The 23436-nt window shown below is 56.5% G+C and overlaps 5 protein-coding genes across 5 annotated transcripts; 3 read left to right on the top strand and 2 right to left on the bottom strand.

Moving 5' to 3' along the window:
- Positions 1 to 2912: 2912 nt before the first annotated feature.
- Positions 2913 to 4177, top strand: GUITHDRAFT_154701 (hypothetical protein; the record flags this gene model as incomplete). Its single annotated transcript, XM_005825339.1, has 6 exons — positions 2913 to 2990; positions 3036 to 3091; positions 3138 to 3189; positions 3240 to 3323; positions 3372 to 3437; positions 3485 to 4177. 6 exons carry the CDS (start codon positions 2913 to 2915, stop codon positions 4106 to 4108), a joined length of 960 nt encoding a protein of 319 aa, XP_005825396.1. The 3' UTR covers positions 4109 to 4177.
- GUITHDRAFT_115386 (hypothetical protein) lies at positions 4176 to 9324 on the bottom strand (the record flags this gene model as incomplete). The annotated part of the gene is made up of 25 exons (XM_005825338.1): positions 4176 to 4269; positions 4316 to 4436; positions 4477 to 4628; positions 4674 to 5131; positions 5183 to 5243; positions 5287 to 5345; positions 5402 to 5646; positions 5804 to 6052; positions 6094 to 6170; positions 6271 to 6368; positions 6415 to 6784; positions 6838 to 6950; positions 7011 to 7037; positions 7093 to 7134; positions 7177 to 7223; positions 7274 to 7326; positions 7426 to 7601; positions 7643 to 7732; positions 7782 to 7881; positions 7921 to 7991; positions 8043 to 8084; positions 8127 to 8300; positions 8497 to 8860; positions 8909 to 9050; positions 9153 to 9324. 25 exons carry the CDS (start codon positions 9322 to 9324, stop codon positions 4176 to 4178), a joined length of 3597 nt encoding a protein of 1198 aa, XP_005825395.1.
- A 2274-nt stretch (positions 9325 to 11598) lies between these two features.
- Positions 11599 to 16161, top strand: GUITHDRAFT_144200 (hypothetical protein; the record flags this gene model as incomplete). Its single annotated transcript, XM_005825337.1, has 26 exons — positions 11599 to 11665; positions 11712 to 11830; positions 11945 to 12031; positions 12105 to 12305; positions 12355 to 12596; positions 12626 to 12676; positions 12727 to 12780; positions 12830 to 13031; positions 13081 to 13163; positions 13207 to 13330; positions 13402 to 13487; positions 13559 to 13660; positions 13706 to 13768; positions 13883 to 13949; positions 13993 to 14105; positions 14155 to 14220; positions 14319 to 14403; positions 14522 to 14773; positions 14816 to 14875; positions 14922 to 14984; positions 15037 to 15141; positions 15198 to 15243; positions 15287 to 15330; positions 15448 to 15526; positions 15577 to 16076; positions 16138 to 16161. The coding sequence occupies 26 exons, from the start codon at positions 11599 to 11601 to the stop codon at positions 16159 to 16161; spliced, it is 2985 nt and encodes a 994-aa protein (XP_005825394.1).
- Positions 16162 to 17029: 868 nt separating this feature from the next.
- Positions 17030 to 17380, bottom strand: GUITHDRAFT_77186 (hypothetical protein; the record flags this gene model as incomplete). Its single annotated transcript, XM_005825336.1, has 1 exon — positions 17030 to 17380. A coding segment is annotated over one exon (351 nt), but the record flags the coding sequence as incomplete, so codon positions are not given.
- A 5176-nt stretch (positions 17381 to 22556) lies between these two features.
- GUITHDRAFT_77188 (hypothetical protein) lies at positions 22557 to 23219 on the top strand (the record flags this gene model as incomplete). Its single annotated transcript, XM_005825335.1, has 2 exons — positions 22557 to 22816; positions 22859 to 23219. Coding segments are annotated over 2 exons (621 nt in total), but the record flags the coding sequence as incomplete, so codon positions are not given.
- Positions 23220 to 23436: the final 217 nt, after the last annotated feature.

Below are 23436 nucleotides of genomic sequence, written 5' to 3'. Positions count from 1 at the left end.
GGGAGGTGTGAAAGGAGGCAGCACCGATCACATCATCCTCCAGCTTTCGGAGAGACGCAGAGTCAACTGCGTCTGTTTCACCTGCAGGGCATTCAGCTTCAACCTCTCGCCCACCTCTGCTCCTCTCTCCTCATGCAGCCGCTCCTCCTCATGTCTCGAGCATCTCAGAAACAGCTCTTGCTACAACCTCGTCGTGCTCCCCCTCATGCCATAGCCGTCTCTCCCTCATCGCTCTTCTCTCCTCACCTTGCTCGTTTTTCTCCAGCTTCGAATCTTGCATGAAATCCACAAACTGAAATAGCTGGAAGAGCTCGAAACGCAGCGAGCTCACCATGATTCTGGTTTAATAATAAAATTTAAACCTTGTACCAGGTTTTAATTATGTACATCCCTCATCCGTACAGATATTGGTCCGTCAAGGAAAGTGACCGAGGGCCTTTTATAAGTAGTTATATAAATTTACTAGTATTTTAAAAGGTAAACCAGGTACTGCAGGGAGGAAAACGTGACGTCATCAACGGGCAGTCGTGCAGGGCCGAGCCGCACCAGCTAGCATATCTACGAGGGCCCCGTACTATGTCGGTACCATTCTTGCTGGTTGTATCGACGTACAAGGAGCTAAAAAGATCTTTATATATATCCGATACTACTAATATTATAAATATGGATTATTGCAGGTACAAGTCTACTGGGGCTGCGACCTTTTTGACCATCTTAAATCTTTGTAAAGCGATCAGTAGGAATAACACCTCAAAAGAGGGGTCATGGTACATAGCTGGTTAATTGTTGTATTTTTGATTTTTTATGTTTTAAAAATTAAATTCGCCCGAACTCCTCCCGTCCCCTCATGTCTCCCGGTACAAAATCAGCAGAACCCGGCCCGATCCCCACCCCTACCCTCTCATTACCACCCACCCCTGATAAACCACCCCTGTTCCCCTACACAGAACCCATAGTCATTGAGTTATAATGACAACCCTACCCCATATTTTCCCAAAATCAACAACCCACCCCTCACCCCACCCCCGCGTAAGTCAACGGTTGCCCTTGACCCTATCGTGACCACCCCTTCTTTCGGAGCTATCAAAAGCCAGGACCCTCGTGACCCCGGGCGGATGTGAACTGCCCTACCCCCTTCTTTTAAACCCCAGCCAAAATAGAACTACCCCACCCTCCCACTCCTCCTCAAAATTCACTCATCACAGTCTATTATTGTAACATCCTCAGGAGAATTAAAAATATGACCCTGACCCCCCATCTCCCCGTACCCCCTCTAGATATACCTAGCAAAGGAGGCGCGGTCGACCTTTTGCCCTGCTCCACCCCTACCCACTCCTTTACGTACAAGTACCCCTATATTCATACCTCCTTTTACCTCCCCGGCAGTCTGTCGTGCCCGTATCCACCAAAAATGTTTAAAAAGGACCCCTGTCCAGATGACCCCCACCCACCTCATATCTTTTGTCACCCACATTCTGACTGTCACCCCCCACCCACCTGGTCTTGCTGCCTCTGTTGCAGGGGGTCCACAAAGGTCAGTTGCCTACCCCCTACCCAGGTGTATTGGATGGGAGGAGGAGCTGGAGGGTAGGGGTGGACTATGGTGCTTCTGCCTGCCACCCACATCCACAAAAATATCACTACCCCACCTACTCTTTGTTCACATTCCTCCTACCCCTATCTTTTAATTTTAATCGAACCCACCCACCCACCACATATATTCCCCCAAAACTACCTGAAAATTGCGTCACTACCCCAACTCCCCAATAACCCACCATGATCCGACTCTCTTGTTGAACACATGTACCCCCTTATTACCCATGACCCTACCCCCCTTTTTGAAAGATCAGTACCCCTCGCCCCTCACTACGAGCCCCTACCATCTCTTTCTCCTCCCTTGCCTGCCCGCCTGCTCCTCCAGCACCTCTCCCCCACCTCCGTATTCCTCCTCCCCCTCTTCCCCCTCCCCCCCCCCCTCCTACTCCCCCTCCTACTCCCTCTCCTCCTCCCTCCTCCTCCCTCTCCCTCTCCCATCCTCCTTGCATCCTCCTCCTTTCATCAGGACCTTGCCATTCCTCCTGCTCTTTGTCGGATTAGACCGTTCAGCCCCTCCTCCGACCAGCGCTGGTACCAATCAATCAAGCCTTGCCCTTCCTCCTGCTCGTTGTATACTGGATGCATCCCAAGTGCCATTGATCCAAACAGGTCCTTCGAATCTCAGCTGCCCCCACGTCTACTGCCACATCCACAGCTTGTATTTATTCAGAGAACAGAACATGAAGAATTCTGAGGTTCCGGCTGATAATCTAAACGACCCTTGTTTCCAGCATTCCCACAACTCAGCATTTTCGCGATTTCCAAGGAAAAATGATAGTTCAGATGCGAGCGTTTGCGCTGGAGAACAATTTTCCTGCGAGAAATTAAGATTAAAATGCAGCAATGAAGCAATGCTTCTTTGCTCTTTTGCTCTGTCTGAAGCCATGTCCAACAGCAAGAGATTGCACGAAGGCGACAAGGACACGCTGACAGATGCGATAAATACAGCATGTGACTCTGCGCTAAAGATTGTTTTAGACCCACAAAGTATCTACGGAAGCAAGTCAACCGTTCTTTCTCGAGCCGAGCTGACTGATCATGCGGTGGCGATTCACCTCCTCGAGTCTCTCATTGGTGTCAACCCGAATGTCACGCAGCTCGAATCAAGCTCTGTCAAAGAACTTATCGCGGAAGTCCGAAAAGCAGATGTATATTATCACGAGTCTGTTGTGCAAATGAATCAGGCAAAGAAGCAACTGGAATACTTGCTTTCACTGCAAGAGAAGAAGCTTAAAGAACCAAGCTTGTCTGATTTTGCGCTGCTGAAAACTCGTATACGCCGTCAGCAGTCGATTGTGGACGAAACATCTAAGACGATGCTGGAGAGATGGGAATTGCTGTGCTTGTTTGTCAAGTCCAAGGTGGTTCGTATTGTCTTAGATAGGCTGGCTCAGGTATTGCGCGAGACACTTACGTGGCAAGTCTTGACATTGTTGCAGGAGTGTCAGATCCGACTGCTACGTGGACAAACCTCCTGCTTCGTTGATCAGTGTCGGTACGCTTGTAATCATCCTGAAGGCTTGCACACTAATGCTCTGCAGCAAAATACAACAGTCGTATGATTCGCAGAAGAAGACATGGAACGTGAAAGATGTAATACGCCTTGCCTTGTTCTGCTGTCGGTTCTGATTTGCGTCAAGCAGAATCAACAGGAGCTTTTTATAAGCATGAATCGTTGGAAAGATGCCCTTGTCGGTTCCATCCACTCAGAATTGGAGAAGCTGGAGGTTCGTCCGTATTTGCCGTCCTCTCATGGGTCTCATCTTGTCCCTCAGTCGGATAAGCTCGAAGAGTTCGCTACTGTTGTGTTGAAAGCTTCGGCGGGCGAGAGCTTGGCTAAGGTGAGCTTTCCTGTGTCTTTGCTCGAATCGACCTGACAACGAGTTAGGTGCGACCGGCATCGCGAGAGGAGATCCACAACCTCAAGTCCTTGTCTGTATGCCCCTCCGATAGCGACGTGACCAGGGTACAAAGTTGCGCGTCACAAGAAGCTGAGACCCCTGACGAGGACGAGGAGGGCGAGGAAGAGGTCCGAGGCTTCACGAGAAGTGTCTCATCCTCCAGCAAGGCGTCAACCACTTGCAGCTCGAGGGAGGAGTACTGGGGCGATGTCGTTATGCTTGTCAGGGAGAAGAACGACAAGCTCAATCGACCGGGAAAGGTTGAGCTAGGGGGACTGGCGGAGCGAAGGTATAAGAAAGAGGCTTGGTTGGGTAGCATGAACTCGATGTTGTGTGGCGTCCACACGATCCCGTTGAGTGCTGAGCTGTTTCCGGCATGCTCCAAGACAAAATCGTCAAAGGCGTGTGAGCTCGAGTCATTTAAGTTGAAGCAAGGCTGCAACAGGACGCGAAGTGTGGGCCCACCAATGGGGCCGGAGGAACAATCGACAGAGAACAAAGATAGCAAGGGGGAGGGGTCAAAAGGATCGGACATTGCGGGGCAGAAAAGAAGTCTGGCAGAAGCTTGTGAGGTGCCTTGTGAAGTTTCAAAGAGAGCGAGGGAGGATTGAAGGTAAGGGAGGAGGCAGTAAGGAAGTTTGTTTAATCATATTGTTGCGCTATGAAAGTTTACATGCATCAAGTTTCTGTCGGGCTGAGCCTTTCAAGTGCGTTTGCGATCATTCGTATCAGAATCTCCACCGCCTCCTTCTCGTCCTCGCTCTCTGTGCTCCTGCAACACCTTCACCTATCCCACACCTCCTCTCCCTCCCTCCCACCTGCTCATTCGCAGCTCCAGCACCCCGACGGTTCGTGTGCCTGACTTAACGGGCTCGTACTGTACACGCCTGCCGCCCTCCACCTGGCCCAGCTGTCGCTCGCCTGACAAGGCGGCTTGTCCTGCGGCAGGTGAGGGAGGAGCAGCGGCAGGCGACGCTACCGATGGCCGTCGCCGAGTGCTCGTCTAGGCTCAGACTCCGCCGCCCATGCGAGGCCGAGCTGGAGGCCAGGAGGCCCTCCTTGCTGTCATACACCCACAGCTTGCACGTGTGAGCGCCTGTGACCCGAGGGCCCCAGCTCAAGACCAGCTCACTGAACCAGGCGTGAGTCAAGAAGCTTCAAGCGGCGACGAGGCACCAGAGCGAAGTCTCGTCCAAGCAGGCCAGACTGTCGACTGCCATGCGGCTCAAGTCCATGAAGCGGCTCCTGCCATGCTCGAGCTGCTGAGCATGAGCTGCCTCTGCCACAGAAGCTGCGAGTTGGGGAGAGAGGGAGGCCAGGAGGGAGGCGTCAGCCTGGGAGAACACTCCTGCTCTCTTGTTGATCGCCTGCACAACCGCAACAACTCGCTCGCAGCCGTCGACAGCTCGGCAGCACAGCATGTTGCGACAAGGCTTCCCCAGGATGGAGACTTTCTCGACCTCCTGCAACTTCTCATGCTCGACGCTGCTAAAGTTCGTCACTCCCTGACGTGTCGCTGCTCGACCGGCCACTCCCTGCCCGATGGGGAACGAGACGAACGTTCCCTGCAGCTCTTCTTGCATCCGGCGAGCATGTCCCAGCTTCAGCTTCAGCTCCCTCCTCTCGCTCTCCTCCTGCTCAACCTCTCTGACTCTCGCCCTACTCCCCTCCTCTCACTCGCTCACCTCTGCTGCCTTCTCCGCTGCTCTGACCTGCGCCTCCAACTGCGCCACCTCATCCGAGTACCTGAGGATCGTCATGGGGGACGGCAGCAGCTCCACGAGCTCACCCGAGGCCTTGGTCGAGCCTGACCGTCTGCTGCTCCGGGTCCACGAGGAAGAGATTCACCTGCTGTCCCTCAGCTTCCTCGTGCTCCCACCTATCCTCCTCCTTCCCCTCCTCACCCGCTCGCAGTCCAGCGCCTCCCGCAGCGTCGACTTTGCGCTCTCGAAGAAGCTGAAGGCGTCTCGATGATGGTAGGTGAGGGCCAGCAGAGTCTGCGGCAGCTGCTGGAGATCCAGCAGTCTGACGTTCCTCTCGACGCTCCTGAGGGTCTCGACCACGACGACGCGGATGAAATCTTCGAGGAGCAGCTCGTCGTGGGGGGAGAACTCCTCCTCCTCCTTGGCTCTCACGCACCTGCCACCAGCTGGTCAGAGCTCGTCAAGTTGCGAGCTGAGGTGACTGGATGACTCCCGTCACTCGGCGATCAGTCACGATGGGGCAGCAGAGCATGCGCACGGGGTCCTCCCCCTCCCTCCCCCTCGCCGCGTGAGAGAATCGCGGGTCCTGAGAGGCAGTCAGACCCCAGCTCACTCCCAGCTGACGCGGAGCCTTGTGGAGGTCGGCGACGCGGACGAGGGTCTGCTTGAGGGCCACGTGACCTATGACGGTGTCGGGGCTGCTGGGGATGCGACACTCGTTGCCGCCGGCGTCGACGGTGAAGAAGCTTGCCATGTCGCGATCCAGCAGGTAGGAGGAGCAGGCCGAGCAGGCCATGAGCTGCTTCACGTGCTGCCGCAACTCAGCGAGGAACTCGTTGAGGGACGTCAAGCCTGCGGCGAGTTAGAGGGGCAACGGCAGTCACTGGCGGTACCGGACAAGCGGCCAATGGCGTGCAAGAAGGCGCCATCGGCTCTGACGGCCTGACGTGCGTCTTCGAACTTGGACTGTCTGCAGGAGCTCAGCAAAGTCGGAGGAGACGGACTTGAGCCACTTCTCGTCCCTGCTGGAGGTCAACAGGCGGGTCGAGATTCAAAGCTCATCAACGCACTTGAAGGAGAACTTCCCGTTGCTCTTGTTCACCGCCAACATCACCCCCACGTGATTCCCAGCTCGGTCCAGCAGAGCTGAGCACAGTAGCGTCTTGACCTGCCCCGACACATCAGCTTGTCATCATCTGCCTCTCCTCGCCCACGTCTTCCTCGAGCGGCTTGTCGGCATCAGCATGGAAGTGCGGGACCGACAGCGGGTCGTCGGACGACACCATCTCCCCTGTCTGGAACACGTGGCCCACGATCCCCTTGACGCTGCTGACTCGTCTCAAGACTCCCACGGGGTCCAGGCAGGTCAGCTGCTTCCAGTTGGGGTCGAACTTGTACACGACGGCAGCTCTGCAGCTGAGCTTCTCCTTCACCCTCCTCTGCATCTGCCGGCGCATCACCTTCTCAGCTGCATCGATCGGAAGGCTCAGTTGGTCGCCCAGCTCCTGCTCAGCCAACATCAGCCACTCGCGTTTTCTCAGCTTCGTCTCGCCGTGGAGGATCTCGAGCATTGCTCCAGCGCCACTGCTAGAGCCACGGCGAAGCTGCTGACGAGCTCGAGCTCCTCCTCTCCCCACGCGCTCTCCTTGGAGGTCAGCTGGATGATCGCCAGGACCTTGTGCTTGCTGCTCACGACCGGGTACAAGATCATCGCCCTGGCAGCTGAGGGTCGTGCTGGGTCGGGCTGGACCTGGAGGGAAGTGAGAGGAGGAACCGCAGGGACGGCGGTCACAAGAGCTCGCGCGTCCACCGTGAGCGACTTCTTGGACTTGAGAACCTTGTGGCGGTGACGTCAGCAGCAGCAGCAGCAGCGGGGCGGCAGGCAGGCAGACCTGAGCGAAGAGTCCTTCGTCTTTGGGCATCGTGACGGTCCCCTGCTGCTCCTCAGCTGCAGCTGGAGAGGGTCGACGGCTCACCTGCCCTGCGACCTCGTTCGACTTGCGATCCACAGAGAAGATGTGGCCTGACAAGCGACTTGAGACTTGAGGCGGGCTCAGCTGCTTCCCAGCTCACATTGCTCAGCATCGAGCAGGTTTGACAGCGTCAAGGAAGAGGTGTGCAGGAGCCTGAGAGCGCATGAGAAGGAGAGGAGAAGGAGAGGAGAAGGAGAGGAGGGGAGCAGAGGAGGGAGGAGAGGGGGGGAGAAGGAGAGGAGACGGACTCACTTCTTGGCATCTACCTCCCTGAACATCGTCGTCAGCTCCCTTGCAAAGCTTCTAAAACGCTGCTGTTGCATCGAAGAGCGAGCGCAGGCAGCGACTCGGAGAGAGAGCAGCAGGTGGCAGGAGAGCGCGAGGGTCATGCTCTCCACCACTTGCTTCTCTTCTTGCGCAAACTTCGCCTGCTCCAGCTCAACTCCAGCTGCAACGTCTGCTGACTCACCTTGGAGAACCTCCGAGCAAAGGCGACCCCCTCCACTTCTCGAGTACTCCAGTTGAGTAGAGGAACGCAGAGGATGCAGGAGGCGAGACGCTGAAGGTCGACAGAGTCAAGAGGAGGCCGAGCAAAAGAGACGCCCTACCTTGTTGTCTGTCTCATACCACAACAACAAGTCCTCCTCCTCCTCCTCCTCTTCCTCCTCCCCTCCCCTCCTTGTTCTAGTCTCCTCCTCCTTCCAGACTCTGCGGCTACTCAGAGGCGTCGAGGTAGCGCAGGGCCACCTGTCCGCTACGAGGGCTTCCCCTGTCTCCATAACCACTTCCACCATCCGTGATCTCCACCGCTGACCATCCTGCCATGCGTCAGAGCCCAGGAGCGGCCCAGGAGCAGCCCAGCAGTTGACCTTCACGAGGCTCGTCCTGCCATTGACGTACATCTCATACTCCTGGCGTCTTGTCAGCTACAAGATGCTCGCGAGTCTTCTCACCGACGTTCCCCTCCTACGTATCACCCCGCCCTGCGCGTCCAGGCTCTCCTCCACCCAGCAGACGAACTCAGCAGACGCCGAGCTGAAATCTCGCGCGCCACAGATGCTTCCAAAGCAGCGCGACCCGCGTGCTGCCGCCTCTTCCACGCTTCTCTTGCTGAGATGAGCCCCAAACTTGCGGCTGCTGTCAGCAGGCAACTTGAAGCAGAGGAGAGGAGAGGAGAAGGCGAGGAGAGGAGAGGAGAGGAGAGGAGAGGAGAACCTGCTGGGCGACCTGCCTGAGCCAGTCGCTTGCGCCATCGCTCAGGGGTTCGCAACCATGGAGTAGGATGCTCCCCCAAGGGATCTGATCTAGGGGAGAGGAGATGACCGGAACTGAGATGCTTGTCAGCTCTACGTCAGCCCTGGTGCTCTCTGTCGCCAAGGGCCCGAGGCTGCTGCTGCCGTCAGTCAGATAGTCTGGTGCTTCTCCGCTTCTCTTGTGATGGAGGCGGATGTGGACATGCTGGCAGTTGACCACTGAGGTGATGTGACGCTCAACTGTCGACGTCATGCTGGCCCGATCACCCTCGCACGCCTTGAGCATTGTTCGCAGCTCAACATGCAAGTTGGTCGGTTGCGTCGCCCCAAGGTCAAGGGCAGACTTGTGTTTGTGATTGAAGTGACAGTTCTCAAGGACGCACACAAGTTTCAGTGCAATGAGCTGAAGTACAGCTACATCTTCCTTACTGAACCTGCTCGTCCTCGTCAGTCTGACTTGCTACTCCCTCAATCTCACTCACTTCTTGCCCTTGCTCCCCGCCACCTGGAGGGCCCCGATGCAGTCCCCGTCCTCGTCCATGAGAGGAACAACCAGCATACATGTCGGCTCTTCCTTCGAGCTTCCTCGTCCTTTGCAGTCCTTCTGGGACACGTAGCGAGGTTCTGCCAACAAGATCAGCATACGCCAGCCGCCACCTCGCGAACGTGGAGCGAGGTGGCGACGATTTCGAAGCTCATGGCAAGTCAGGATGCGAGCTGATTCACCTGCATTGACGTCGTTGCACAAAACAACTTGACCTTCCAACGCGCGAGCAAGCAACCCTTGTCCCCACCCTCCCACATGCCTGCTCATGTTGCCGTCGCCAGACACCAGCAGCCATTCCGCTTGGTTCCTCTCTAACACGGCAGCCGCCCATGACGATCGAGTCAAGGCCATCGCTCGACCTGACGCCCATCTGCTCGCAGCTTCTACTCCTCTGCTCTCCCTCCCTCCTCTCCCTCCCCACACTCCCTCCACCACCTTGACGACGCCCGCCCTGCTCCCTCCCTGAGGATCCTGCGCCATAATCGCCCCACTACCCCAGGCTCCATGACCACCCCTCTCTCCTATGAGCGGCTCATAACACCCCACCCGTCAGTAGTAAACCCCGGCCGTCACGGCCGTTCCGAAGTTCACCCCGGCCGCCGGCGTTACTCAGACGGTCCGGAGTCGGAACTTTCAGTGACTGAGCCCCCGGGGGCACCGCCCCCTCAGTACGGTCGGAAAGTTCCGGGCGGGGCCCGGACCGCCGTACGGACCGTACCGTGTGGCAGCAGGTGACCGAGTCAGTCGTGTCAGCCTGTGAGCCTGGCTTCAAGTCACTACGGTTGGCCCGGCCCGCGGCGGCCCGCGAGGGCGGCCGGAAGCCGCCATCATGTTCCATGGCATGATCATAGCGGACTCGGTGATGACCGATAACGCCCCCGGAGTTGCCGAGTTGATCTTCGGAACCACCGGGCTCAGCGGGAGCGCCGCCGGGCCCGGGGAGTCCGACAGCGGCTGAGCGGCGGCGGCGGCACTCAGCCGTCTACGCCGCCGCCGCGGGGCCGCCGAGCCTCGGACGGCCCGGACCGGACTCGGCCCGGGACCGGCCCGAAGCAGTGTACGGCTACTGAGCCGGGCCGGGCCGGGCCCGCTTCAACTGGCAAAGTTCAACGGTTGTCCGCGGCCGCGGCCGCCGCAGGCCGGACCAGTCACTCCGATTGAACTCAGCCTGCGACACTTAGTACTGCAGTACCGTACGGTAGTACCGGCAGTGTCCGAACGGTCCTCGGAGCCACCGGGCCCGGCGGCGGCCCGGATCGGCGTGAACCTGACTACTGTGCCGGCGCCCGGCCGGCGCCCGCCGCCGCCCACGGGCCACGGTACGCTGCCAGGCTGGGACCGCCGGACTCCGCCCGTGACCGTTAGGTTGTCCCCGGCGGAGTTCCACTCGCGGCAGCCTGTGGGCGGGCGTCAGGCTGTCCCGCCGGGACTCGGGCCCGGGCCCCGACTCTGAGTCTCATCACGCGTGAGCCCGGCCGCGGCGGGCCGGGCCTCAGCCTCGCCGGGGCCCGCCGGGCCGGGTGGGCAAGTCGGAACGTCGAACATAACCACATTCCACAATCAGCACGCGTCTCTAATGATGTAGAGGGGGTGGGGGTAGCAGAAACACAAAATCGGTATGGGTGGGTCAATCCAAGTACCCGGTCATTCAAGGAATATTTGCTATCAATGTCGAGGTAGGTGCTGCCTCACTTACCAGTGAGAACGAAGGGGTACTGGCTAAGCTTTTGAAAATAGTGGGTGGGGTGTGATCGAAGGGCTTGGGTGGGGTAAAAGTTTTGAGGTTAGGGTGGGAGTCTCTCTTGATGAAGGGGGGTACTTTTGGAGAATAGTACGGGTAGTGATGTGAAGGGGTGGGTATCTTAAGGTGGGTGAGGCTTATAGCGCTCTAGGTGGGGGTAGTGCAGTGGCAGGGTTTCAGAGCTGAGGTTGTGGGTGGTTCGGTAGATTGAATCAGGGTAGGGGTACAAATCAGTGTGGTAGGGGTAGTATCTACCTTCGAAATCCAATAAACTGAACGGCTTACCACCAGGGGTGTAATTCTTGAAATGGTGGTGGGGGTAGTGTACCACTAGCCGATGGTGGTTGTGGTAGGGTTATGTAGTGACAAACAGGGGTGGGGTAGTCAAGATGAGAAGCAGGAAGATGCGAGTCGAAACAGAAAACGAAGGAGGAGAGGAATGGAGGAGGAGAGAGGAGGAGAGAGGATGTGAGAGGAGGGTGAGTTCAGATAAGAGCAGGAGTGGAGAAGGGAAGAGGGCAAGAATGCACTCTCATCAGAACAAGTTCACAGAGAAAAGGTTGTCAGAAGACGAGGCGGTAAGAAGAAGCGGGTGAAATTAACAAACGAGGCGAGGAGAAGAGGTATCGATGTGCGAAGAGATCAGCTGGTAGTGCGCGAGGGCGAGGATATGAGAATTCTGAAGTGATTTACTGTAAGGAGTAGGCGACAAGGCATCAGGAGCAGAGAGGATGCAGATATGGACGTGGAAGTGCGAGGAAAGCGAGTAGTGAGCAAGCAGCATTTGTGATGTATGACTATGAAGCAAGTGTGTGTGAGTGTGTTAGAGAGAGAGTTCATGATGGAGACATGGTTTCTTGGCCTGACGCGTTTGTTTTCCAGCCATGGCACCTTCACCAGAAGCTGCGTCGAGGGAGGGCTCAGACTCAAGCAGCTCGAGTTCGGAAGATGGTAGCCCTCTGTGAGGTGCCTGTAGGTTGCTGATAGTGTTGCACAGAAGTGAAACAAGACCACTCATCTAAGACAGTGCCTGACTCATCAGACTCTGCCGAGAAGAAAGCTCAAAGTAAGGACAGGTTTTACAGCCTTGCAAGACTCACCTTTCCAAAGATGAAGGTGAAACATCGAAAGAGAATTCGAACGGCATTGAGAATGATGCCATTGCCGGCGAAAATGCAGAAAGCGTATTTGCTGAGATTCTTGCTTGCTTGAAATCATGCCTGCTTTCAGGCCGTCAAATCCTCGTCGGAAGACAAGGCCAAGGAAGGTGGCGAAAAAGGAAAATTGGATTCGGAAAAAGACAAAGAAAGCACCGACGTATGTGTATACTTGACAAGCACTGCTACCTGCTTTCATTGACTACATACTGTCTAACTTTTTATTTTGACAGAGCACGGCGAAGACGGAAAAAGCTCCGGCAAAACAAAGCAAAGCCGCGGAGAACAATTCGGACCAAAAAGCGTCAGAGAAGAAGACTTCATCAGCTTCAAGTAGCAAGAGGCGCGGTCAACTGACGTGGGTGCGCATCAAGGGGTATCCCTGGTGGCCTGGAATGATAGTTGAGATGGAAGATGTTCCGCCGCACTTGAAGGTGCTCTTTCCGATCGTGATGCGCGTCGCGATGTGATAGTCTCCTGTAGGACAATGTGCTCGATGCAAAGAGACCAGAGTCGGAGCTGGCTTACTGCTTCGGAGATCATATGTTTACTTGGTCAAGAAATGACGAGCTGAAGAATTTCGACAAGCACTACAACGAACTGTCGAAGAAATCAACCTCGAAACTCTTCAAGACAGCTGTGCAGGAAGCAAACCTCGAGAAAGAATCGCCGGGCTCACAACTTGCGGCCGCGTTTCCTCCTGAGTCGGACACGCTTGCGTTGATGTTTCGATCTGTTTGACTTGAGACCGCAGGGAAGATGAGGATCCAATTCCGAAAGAAAAAAAGAAATCAAGTAAAAAGAGGTTGCTATTGCTGATGTGTTGCGTTTGCTAGTTGATTGCAAACTGCGCAGGAGTAGAGTTTCGAATGATTCTTCATCCAGCGACTCTGAAGACGAAAGTTCAAAGTATGTAGCGTTGAATAAACGAGGAAGTGCTGAATGATATGCTTGGCAGAAGCAAGAAGAAGAAACAGAAACAAGAGAAGAAAGAAAGCAAAAAGAAAACCTCTGAGAAGCACAAGATTGAGAAAGAGGATGATGCCAAGAGCAGCAAGAAATCAAAATCTGAGACGAACTCGTCATCGGAAGATACTTCATCGAAAGCCAAGACTGGATTCGAGATTTTTTGTAACACGAATAGGCAAAAAGTACAGCAAGTGAGAAACTAACCGAATTTGCTCCGCCAACATGCTGACGTGTTTGAAGGCGAATCCAAAAGCCACTCCAGCGGAAGTGGTGATGGTGATGGTGAAGATGTGGCAAGGATTAGATCCGGAGCACAAGGAGAAGTAAGAGTCGGTCGTTGTCGAGGTGAAAGTGATGCTTGCATAGGTTTGAAAGAAAGGCCAAGAAAGAGGCCGAACCAAAGAAAGAGAAGCAGGAGGAAACTTCGGATAGCAAGACTGAGAAAGCAGCGGAAAAGAAGAGCAAAGACAAGGAGCTGAAAAAGAGCATGGTAAGCCTCTTGAACCCGTGACCGTTCATCTCATACCTCGCCTTGCCGCTGGTTCACTCGCCTTGTCTCAGCCCAAGAAGCCGATCATCGACACTGCAAAGGAGGAGTCACAGGAGAGCTCCGAGGACGAGGCTCGCAACCACGACTACTGCGATGAGTGAGTCGTTGGCTTCTGCCTACTGGGGGTGTCAGCTCACTGGGTGTTGCACGTTACAACGTAACCAACAGCTGTGGAGACGCTGGAGATCTTCTCTGTTGCGATGGCTGCCCGGCAGCCTATCATGCTGCTTGCATCGGAGTGGCCGACCCATCCAAGTTGCCTGACCCCTGGTAGGCCTCGTGGCTGCTTGTCGTTTGCCGTGTGACGGGCGCCAGGTACTGCAACGCCTGCAAGAGGCTCAAAGATTTCGGCAAGAAAACACCCAATGAATCGAGCAAGTGAGAACCACTAGCACGACTGAAGTGACTGGCGCAAGTTTGACACTCGCGTCGCAGGGCTCCTGCTCCACCTCCTTCCCTCCCTGCCTCTGCCCGGAGTTCGACTGATGACAGAGCGTCGGAAAGAGAGCGAGCGCAAGAGAAGGCGAAAGCTCCGCCTCCTCCAGCTCCGAAGAAGAAGGTTTACCTGGTTGTGTTTTACTGGAGCGTGAGGATCGCGACAGGTTTATGCGGACGGGGAGATAAAGATCCCGAAGAAAGCGAACTCAGGAGATTCAAAGCCCGAAGGAGAAGGTTCCAGCCAAGACAAGGTGGAATTCAAGAGCAACGACACCAAGTGACGAGAGATGTGAGAGCGCATGGAGGTGACGTCACCTCCTCTCTAGGCTCTACGTGGGCAACCTCGCGTCCGAAGCGACCAACGAGAGAGAGCTCCGTGACGTCTTCTCGAGGTCTGCCACGTCACTCACGACTCTCCCTCACTGCTTGTGGTAGGCACGGACAGCTCGCAGGGCCCGTAGTCATCCGCAAGAATTTTGCTTTCATACAGGTGTTTACAGAGCTTGTATCCGCCCGTAACTCTGTCACAGTTCAAAGACCCTGCTTCTGCTCGAAGGGCGATGAATTCGGAGCAGGTGAAGGAGGAGAAAGATGCGGGGAAGGACAGGGGGAGGAGGAGAAGGGGCTTAGGAGGAGAAGGGCGAGGAGGAGGCGGAGGAGGGAAGAGATAGGCTGACTCACTCGCCTGTGCAGGGAACGGTCATCGGAGGTCAATCGATCCACATCAAGCCTTACAGCGACAAGAACGAGCCTGCAAGAGTTCGGGAGAGGAACGATCGACCTGAGAGGAACGTCGCGCACGAGAAGAAGGCTAACAGGCCGGAGGGAGGCCGAAAGGAGGCGGAGATGGTAGCCATGCCGCCGCGAGTGCATGAGGATCCGTCGAAGCGAGTGAAGAAGCCAGTGCTAGATGCCCTCCTGCTGCGTCAGATCGACGAATGCGAGGTGAAGAGGACGTGGCATGCCTCTCCATGACTTGCCCGCCAGAACACTTGGAACATCGCCACCACGCGTGAGATCATCGAAGGCTTTGCCGAGCTGAAGAAGGTCAAAGAAGTCGACGACTGTCTGCGTGTAACCAGTTGAACCACAGCTGAAGCATGCAGAATACAATCAAAACATCGCAGATCTCGATCATAAGCATCGAACCGCCAAGGTCAGGCGGTCGGGACTCAAGGTCTCGGAGCTCTGACATATTGGGCAACCAGGTGAAGATGGGAGAGCTGCATCGCTTCAACCTTCAGAATTCCTCGGCGGCTGACTCGGGCTATCTCATGCAAACTCACCACCAGCAGTTCGCGCAGCTCGAGCAGGTTGAGCTTGCGAGCAAGACGTGCGGGGGGCGAGAGGGATGATACCTTGCGACCAGGAGTACCAGGAGGCGAAGATGGGGTTCATGAAACAGCATGCAGCAGGTGAGAGTGGTGAAGTTGTCGCCTGTTCTCACAAGCCTCGCAGATCTCGCAGATCTCATCACCCGCGAGCAGCATGTCATGCAACAGGTTCACCAGCCCATTTCCCTCTCCCTCCTCTCTTGCCCCTTGTCCTCGTCCCCCTCTTCCCCCTTCCCTTCTCTCTTCTCATCCTTTCTTGTTTCCTGCTCTCTGATTTCCCTCTAGCTTCGCATCCCTGGTTTTGTTGGCTGTGAGCCAGGAACAGCGAACGCTAGCGTCATCGAGCGTCAGAGTGCCGTCCTTGGTGAAACCTCCTCCCGAGCTCGATCCCAGCTAACTTAGCATATCATGCAGACTATATGATATCAAAGTTCCCTCCAGCTCCCAAGGCTCCTCCTCCTGCCCCTATGCACGTCGCCGCGTCTGTCTCCTACTCTGACCCTCGTCGGACGTTCCAGGGAGGCCAGGGAGGCTTCGGCTCAGGCGCGTACGGGGGGAAGCAGCAGCAGCAGCAGCAGCAGCAGCAGGGGATGGGCGGCGGGCAAGGAGACTATGATGTAGGAGCTGGCTCGTTGAAGGCAGAGAGAGCTGGGAGAGGAGACGCGCAGGGAGAAGTTGGGCATGAGGATCTGCTGGCGCTGCTTGGGGCAGTGGGAGGACAAGGAGGGCTGGGCCAGACAGCAGGAGAGGGGAGTGAACGAGAAAGCCAAGGAGCTCTCAAAGCAGCGGAGCCAAGCAGCAGCCAGACGAGGCAGGAGGGACAGCAGGGGAGGGAGGAAACGAAGGCTGAGCCAGCTCCTGCTGCCGAGACTGCAACGCTGGACATAGGGGACGTGCAGGCGCTGCTGTCACAGGTGACCTATCTGCTGCCCCTGTTGGCTTGTCTGGTGGGTTGTTGCTGAACCCTGGCCGCAGATTCAGAACGTGGTCGGGACGTAGGGAGAAAGAGGAGGAGGCAAGCGAGTGTACATAAGTCGCAGACGATTGGCAGGCAGACCTGAGACCGTCGAAGTGAAAAGAATCAAGTGAAGGAAGTGAAATGAGGAGGGCTTGCTTGAGATTGACTGGGAAAGAGGAGGAGGGAGGATCGCACCGGGCAGGGGAAGAGAGGGGGAGATGGAGACAAGCAGTGAGCAGGGACGGGAGAGGACGGGAGTGGGGAAGAAGGTGGAGTGGACGGATGAAGAGTCGGAGAGTGTGGAGTCGGAGAGTGTGGAGTCGGAGAGTGTTCAGGTGTGAAGGAAGGGAGTTTGTCTTGAATCAATCAAACTCTTCAGGATGGTTTTCCATCTGCGCACAAGAAGTTAGATGAAGGCAGGGGAAAAGGAAGTTTCTCACAATGTGCTTGAAGCGTCTCAGATCCGTCTGTCAATGGTCATGTCAGACAAGTGGAGTCGGTTGACGTTGTTGTTGCTGTTGATGTTGTTGTTGCTGTTGTTGTCGTTGCTGTTGTTGGAGGAGGAGGTGGTGGTGGCGGTGGCGGTAGTGTTGATTGAGATGATGATGATGATGATGATGATGATGATGATGATGATGATGATGATGATGATGATGATGATGATGATGATGATGATGATGATAGAGATGATGATGATGATGACGATGATGATGATGATGATGATGATGATGATGATAATGATGATGATGATGATGATGATGATAATGATGATGATGATGATGATGATGATGAGAAGGAGGAAGAGGAGGAGGAATTCACCTGCAACATCCTCTCGATCATTCGCTTCACCTTTCCCTTCCCGTCCTTGCTCTCCCTGCCATGCCATCAGCTCAAGGGCGACTTGCAATCTCAGGTCGACCGGAAAAGGAAGACAATCACAGAAGGCAGCGAGTACTCGATCGTCATCGTTACCCTCACCCCCTCCCTCCCTCCCTCCTCCTCCTCCTCGAACTCCACCCTCCCTCTGTTCTTCACGCCCGATGTCGCCTCCCACTGGATCAGCCTCCCCTCTTCACGCGGCAGCTCCTGTGCTGTCCAGGAGAAGGAGAGAGGCACGCCCAGCACAGACTTCTTGAGGGTCCACTTAGAGCTCCCGTCTGGCTGCACGTGCACTGAATGTATCCACGCCTGCCACTTGGGCATCTGCTCCAGATCCGACCACACGCGCCAGACTTGAGCAGGAGAAGCCTCGACCCGCACAGAGGAGCTCGAGGAGAAGTCGAACCCAACAAGCTCCGTCGCTCCTCCTTCCCTCCTCCGCCCTCCAAGCGCCGACCGCCGCAGCTCTTGCTTCCTCGCCTCCCCGAGCTGGCTGACTCGTGGGACAGGGGGGACGAAGGACGGCAGGAGGGACCAGGTGGATGTGAGGAACGCGCTGCCGCCCACAACCTACACGAGACGATGAGGAGGCGAAAACACGAAGAGATGAGAAGAAAGCAAAGGAAACAAGTGTACAGAGAAGTGTGTAGCATGGTGATGATTCCAATGAAGGAGACGAAGATGGAGACAATGATAGTGGGGATGATGATGGAGATGCTGCTGCTGCCGCTGCCGCTGACGATGGTGCTGCTGCTGCAAATGATGATGATGGAGATGATGATGGAGATGATGATGGAGAAATGATGATGATGGAGATGATGATGGAGATGATGATGGAGATGATGATGATGATGGAGAAGATGATAGTTGGGATGATGATGGAGATGCTGCTGCTGCTGCTGCTGCCGCTGCCGCTGACGATGATGATGATGATGATGATGATGGAGATGCGAAGGAGATCATGATGGTGACGATGCTTGTAGTAATGGAGAGCATGACATGTTTCAGCAACTGCTTCTGTTCACCTGCGACATGACGGCCATTCCTAGCAAGAGGGCCATTGCGACCTGCCGCCGAGCACGGGCCCGCACCGGATCGTTTTCACTGAGTCACTGGCAGCCGGGCGGCCGGGTGTCGGACGGTCTTCTTTACGTCAGCGCTTGAAAGCCGTCACTCAAGTAGTAGCCTCCGGGGCAGCCTGTACCGTCGTGAGACTCAGTCATGAGTCAGGCTGCCGGGCCTGCCTGACCGCACTCTCGACAGACGAAGCCTGAGGGGCCTTCCTAGCTTCGGAGCCGTCTTGCTAAGCCGGGTCCCGGAGTCCTCCGAGGCTCCGATGATGTCGCCGGGCCTGGCCCATGCTCAGTTGGGTTTCACATCCTAGCATACACTGTCTATCTCTCATGTGCTACTTTGGCACAGTACAAGTCTAACAAACTTGTGCTCCGTCAGATTCCGGGCGCCCCGGCGGCCGCCGGCTGTCCCGGATCCCGCTCAGCGGCCGCGCCAGGCTCAGAGTCAGGCGGTAGGCTACCGTCGTGACCACACGTGACAGCGGCCCTTCCGCCGCCGGGAACTCACTGGCTTACTTAACCGTCACGGTACGCCGGTCACCGGGTACTGCCACGGTGGGGCCAGGTGCTAGTACTGAGTCACTGCGTGCAGGACCCTGATTCCGGGCCGGGAGTCCCGGTAAGCCACGGCCGATCATGCGGCATTCAAACTTGTCACTGCCACGGTTACGTCAGTGTCCCGGACGCGGCCGAGCGGCGCCGAAAGCCTGCCACACTCCGAGCCGGAGGCTCAGCCGGAGGCTGTCACACCGGGCCGGGTGATCGGACCCACCGGCCGATCATCACATACCACTGATGATCATCATGATCGTCATCGGCGATCATGGCCGCGTGACGGGTGACAGCGGCAGCCGCACTGCAGTGCGGCGGCAAGGACACGACCGTACCGGGTCAGGCCGAGGCCCCCGGCGGGCCCGGCCTGAGTTGACCGTCCGGGCCGGCGGTGAGGCCCACTGGCGGCCGCGCCGCGCCACGTCCGACCGGGATCCGGACCGCGGCGGCCCGGCGTAGTACCGTGACGGCCCACTACTACGGTGACCGTACGCCGACTCGGTGACCGGCGAGGCTTGGCCTCAGCCGACCCGGCGGCGGCGGAGCGTCTGCCGGGAGGCCGACGCCGTGACGAGTGGAGACCCATCATAGTATGATCCAGCGCTGCCGTTTCCCTCCGAGGCTCAGTGTTCGCCGACTCAGCGCTCGGATCCGCCAGCAACCCATGGACTGGCCAGTGACAGCCCGGCTGAGAAAGCCTTGGCGGACTCGAAGTGAGAAGCGCAACGCATCCGCCGGCCCAGGCGGCTCAGCCGCCTGGGCCTCAGCCGCCCGGCCCAGGCGGCTCAGCCGCCTGGCGGCTGGCGATGATGCCATGATGGGCCCGGAAGAAAGGCCGCTTTGGCGGGGCCGGGGCGTGCTGAGCATATGCCGCATGGCATAGTATGCCGCCCATACCGTATGATGCCCTTTGATGATCTTTATAGGCCACCTCTGTGCTGCAGTGCTCAGCAGCTGCTTGCCGCTGAGCCGGCCCAGGCTTTCGGCCTGCGGCGAGTCGGAGTCCGAGGCCCAGGTCCGGTATGAGTCCCGTCACTGAGATCGGACCTCATCAGGCAGACGTCGGTTCAAGTGAATCTTGGGATCTCGGTCTCTATAAGTATTATACGTTTTGGGACATGGGCTCTATAAGTATTATAAGCTTTATACAATGGGTTTTAAAGGGCGAAGGAGACAGAAGCGCCAACTGACCAGTTCCCCTTCACGAGCGGGCGACCTAACCCCACCCCCTTACACCCTCTACCCTACCCCTTCTGTAAGGCGCAAGTATGGGTTACATGCACCCCTGTTCTTGGCATTGGAGTCACGATCCCTCGCTACTTTGACAACCCCTGTCTCCGTACCAAATTCGATGGTGCACGGGACGTGGGGTGGGACACAGGTGGGGTGAAATCTCCAGATGAATTGGGGGGTGGTAGGGTGGTATCCGGGAGAGTTTTTATGTTGAATTTATCTCTGATGGCGCACGGACCAGGCGTCAGTGCACGTTACCAAAGATCCGAAAAGACTCACTTTCAGACGCGAGCATGGATGCATGGGTCGCAGACTACCAGAAGTTTTAGTCACATTTCAAACGGGGATGAGGGCCGAGGAAGCGGCCGAATGGATATGCGGACGAACGTCAAGGAGGTAGGGGTACTTGAGATGAAAAGGAGGGGTGGTCAGGGTTGCGGTATTTTTTTTGGCTGTCAGTGGACTGTCTTAACACCCCACCCCCTCTTCTACCCTTAAGTACCCCTCCATCTCCGTTGTCGGGGAATGGAATTTCCAACCACGTAGGGTATTGGAAGGGGAGTAAACGAGGGGGTAGGGGTGGGTACTGAGGGGAGGGGTGGTTATAGCAAGGGATGTGGCACCTGGACTTGGGTCGCCACCGACCCCTCGAAAATGAAACGGGTACCCAGTACTGTAGGGTCAATCTCAACACCCTACCCAAAATCCGTACCCCCACCCCATTTATGTATCAAAAAACCTATCAATGACCCACCTATTTGATGGTCGATTGCATACGATCGACTTCATCACCCCACATATATAATGACCCTACCCCTATTTTGATCGTTTTTTTCCCTACCGCACCCAGCATGTCGATCCCTCAGATATAAAAGGGGAGGGGGGTAGAAACCTTCGTCGCACATTACGGGGGTGGACTATCTGAGGGGGTTGGGGTGGTGAGAGAAAGGGGTAGACGGTAGGGTGGTTCAATTTTCTCTCTTCATCTGTACAAGAGCGATGGCATGTCGACACCAGGAGGAGGACGAGGAGGAGGACGAGGAGGAGGACGAGGAGGCGGAGGAGAGAACGGAATGGGAGGATAGCGGAGGAGGGAGGAGGTGCAGTGAAGATAGAGCAGAGGGATAAGGAATAGTGATGGTGCTTCTGATCTTGTTGGGGAAGGGGCGGTGATGGGCTGATAATGATCTAGTTGAATTGTTTTGATTCCCTCAGAGCTACATGTCCTACCTTGTCGGCCATGTTTGACATGCTTCTCAGGTCGTTACCATGTCTTCATACTCCTGAGCCTCGAACCCTGGGGTGCTCAAACTCTCTTTCCTGCGTGCGTGAAAGCAGAAGGACGAGGACGTTGTGCGGTCTGTCTGGTGCATGCCAGGAAACCCGTCGGTAGTCATGTCATCCCACTCGGCTTCTCTCCATGATGAGAATACCTCTACTTCGAATAGCCATGAACCCAGCAGGGAGAAGAAAGACGTCGCCATTGCCTCTTCCTTCCGGCCATCGACGGCTTCGGAGCAGAACCTTAGAGCGCGGCTGACCAAGGAGTCAGCCATCGCTAAGGCCGAGAGCTCGTCGTTTGTCAACAAGTCGTCCAAGTCGAGCTTCATCCACTCCCCCGACAAGGGCTCGAGGCAGGGGAGCTTTCGCATAGACACCGCCGACAAGAAATGGTCGCTGGGAATGATCCGCTCCGAGGCCCCGGGGGTCGTTCTGTTCATTGCCTGGTGCTTCATGTACGCGCTCGTACTTTCGGGTGCTCGGCAGCTCTCGGCGTACTGCAGGCAGCAGTCAGCGTCAGGCACGAGGAACGAGCAGGTCATCATGGACAAGGCCAAGTTCGTCAAGGTGATCCTGAGTTCGGTAACATGCCAGGATTTGACTCTCTTCCTCCTCCTCCTCAGGTGCTTGCTGCTTTCATCTTTGGGATCTGTGTCGTGATGGATCTAGCGGGGATGATCTTTCAGGTGTGCCGCCCTGCCGCTCGTTCCTCGTTCTGACGTGACTTGTGTCAGGTGTCGGCGAAGAAGCGGCCGCTGAACAGCTTTGCTCTCTTCATCAACCTCGTCTCCTTCATCGTGTACGTCTCTACCATCTTGGACTACTTCCCCCTCATGTTCGACTTCGACGGCAACCCCGTTCAGATCCAGTTCTACGTACAGTGGATGAACACGACCCCGATCATGATCCTGATCCTAGCTTGCCTTGGGACCTCCATGCAGGACGTCCTTGTGCAGGACTGGGGGGTGGTAGTGAACGCGATCCTGTGGGACGAGACGATGCTTGTGCTAGGGCTGGTCCAGACCATGTTGGGCTCCAGCATCATCGGCTGGGTTTGCTGTGTTTGCTCTGGATGCTGCATGGTGGTTGTGTTCCGCCGCATCCATCAGATCTCCAACGCGAGCGTCAACAACGCGGCGACTACCTACGAGATCGCTTCCCTCCGCGGCATCGAGTGGTTCACCTACATGTTATGGTCGCTCTTCCCTTGCGTCCACGTGCTCTACTTCCTTCGCCGCATCGACCTTGTGCAGTACGAGATCATGCGAACCTTCGTGGACGTCGTTGCCAAGGCCGTGTACACCGTCGCGCTCCTGACTGGCAACTTCTGCATTCTCGACACGGTGGCGACGCTGAGGATCAAGCAGCTGCAGGCGGAGAGGGACAGTAAGGACAAGACGGTGCTGCGGGCTGAGGTGATGAACCGAGCGCTGCAGATGGCGTGTGTAGAGGCAGAGACCTCCGCTCGCCTCTCCCGTCGATTCGTCGCCAACATCAGCCACGAGCTCCGCACGCCCCTCAACTCGGTCGTCGCCTTCAACTCGCTCCTCCTAGACGCCGACGACCTCAACCCTGTCCACCGCGAGTACGTCAAGTCCTCCCTCACCTCAGCCGAGGCCCTGTTGGGCATTATCAACCAGGTGCTCGAGTACGCGCGGCTTGAATCGAAGGCGGACGGGTCGGAGAGCGGCAGCAGCCGCCAGGACCTGCTGCCATCGAGCATCGAGCTTACGGAGAAGCCCTTCTTCCTCGCCGACCTCTGCGACGAGCTGTGCGACATCCTGACGGCTCGCGTCAACCTCCGCAAGGTTGACTTTGCTATCGAGCTCTGCACGGAGTACAAGGGGGGGAGCGTGCCCTGCCTCTACGGCGACAGTTTCCGTATCCGCCAGTGCCTCATCAACATCTGCGACAACGCCGTCAAGTTCGCCAAGGACGAGGGCGGGCAGGTGGTGCTGAGAATCGAGCTGCTCGAGGAGGCGCCTGATGGCTCCGCGTTCTTGAGCATGGAGGTCTGGGACAATGGGGAAGGGATTCCTCAAGATCAGCAGGACCTTCTCTTCAAGCCCTTCTCCCAGGTTCTCTCTCCTTCTCTCCTCCTCCTCCCTCCTCCTCCCTCGGCTGGCTGGCTGGCTCTACCTTGCTTCTCTTTCCACTGTTCCCTTTCATCCTTGTCAAACTCTCCCCCTCCCCCTCCTCGTCCCCGTCCCCCTCTCTCACCCCCCCCTCTCTCTCCCTCTCCCTCCCCCTCTCTCACCCCTCCCTCTCCCTCTCCCTCTCCCTCTCCCTCTCCCTCTC

The sequence above is a fragment of the Guillardia theta genome (genome assembly GCF_000315625.1).
Source record: "Guillardia theta CCMP2712 unplaced genomic scaffold GUITHscaffold_84, whole genome shotgun sequence".
NCBI classification, from domain to species: Eukaryota; class Cryptophyceae; order Pyrenomonadales; family Geminigeraceae; genus Guillardia; species Guillardia theta.
This window is presented reverse-complemented; position numbering and strand designations above follow the sequence as displayed.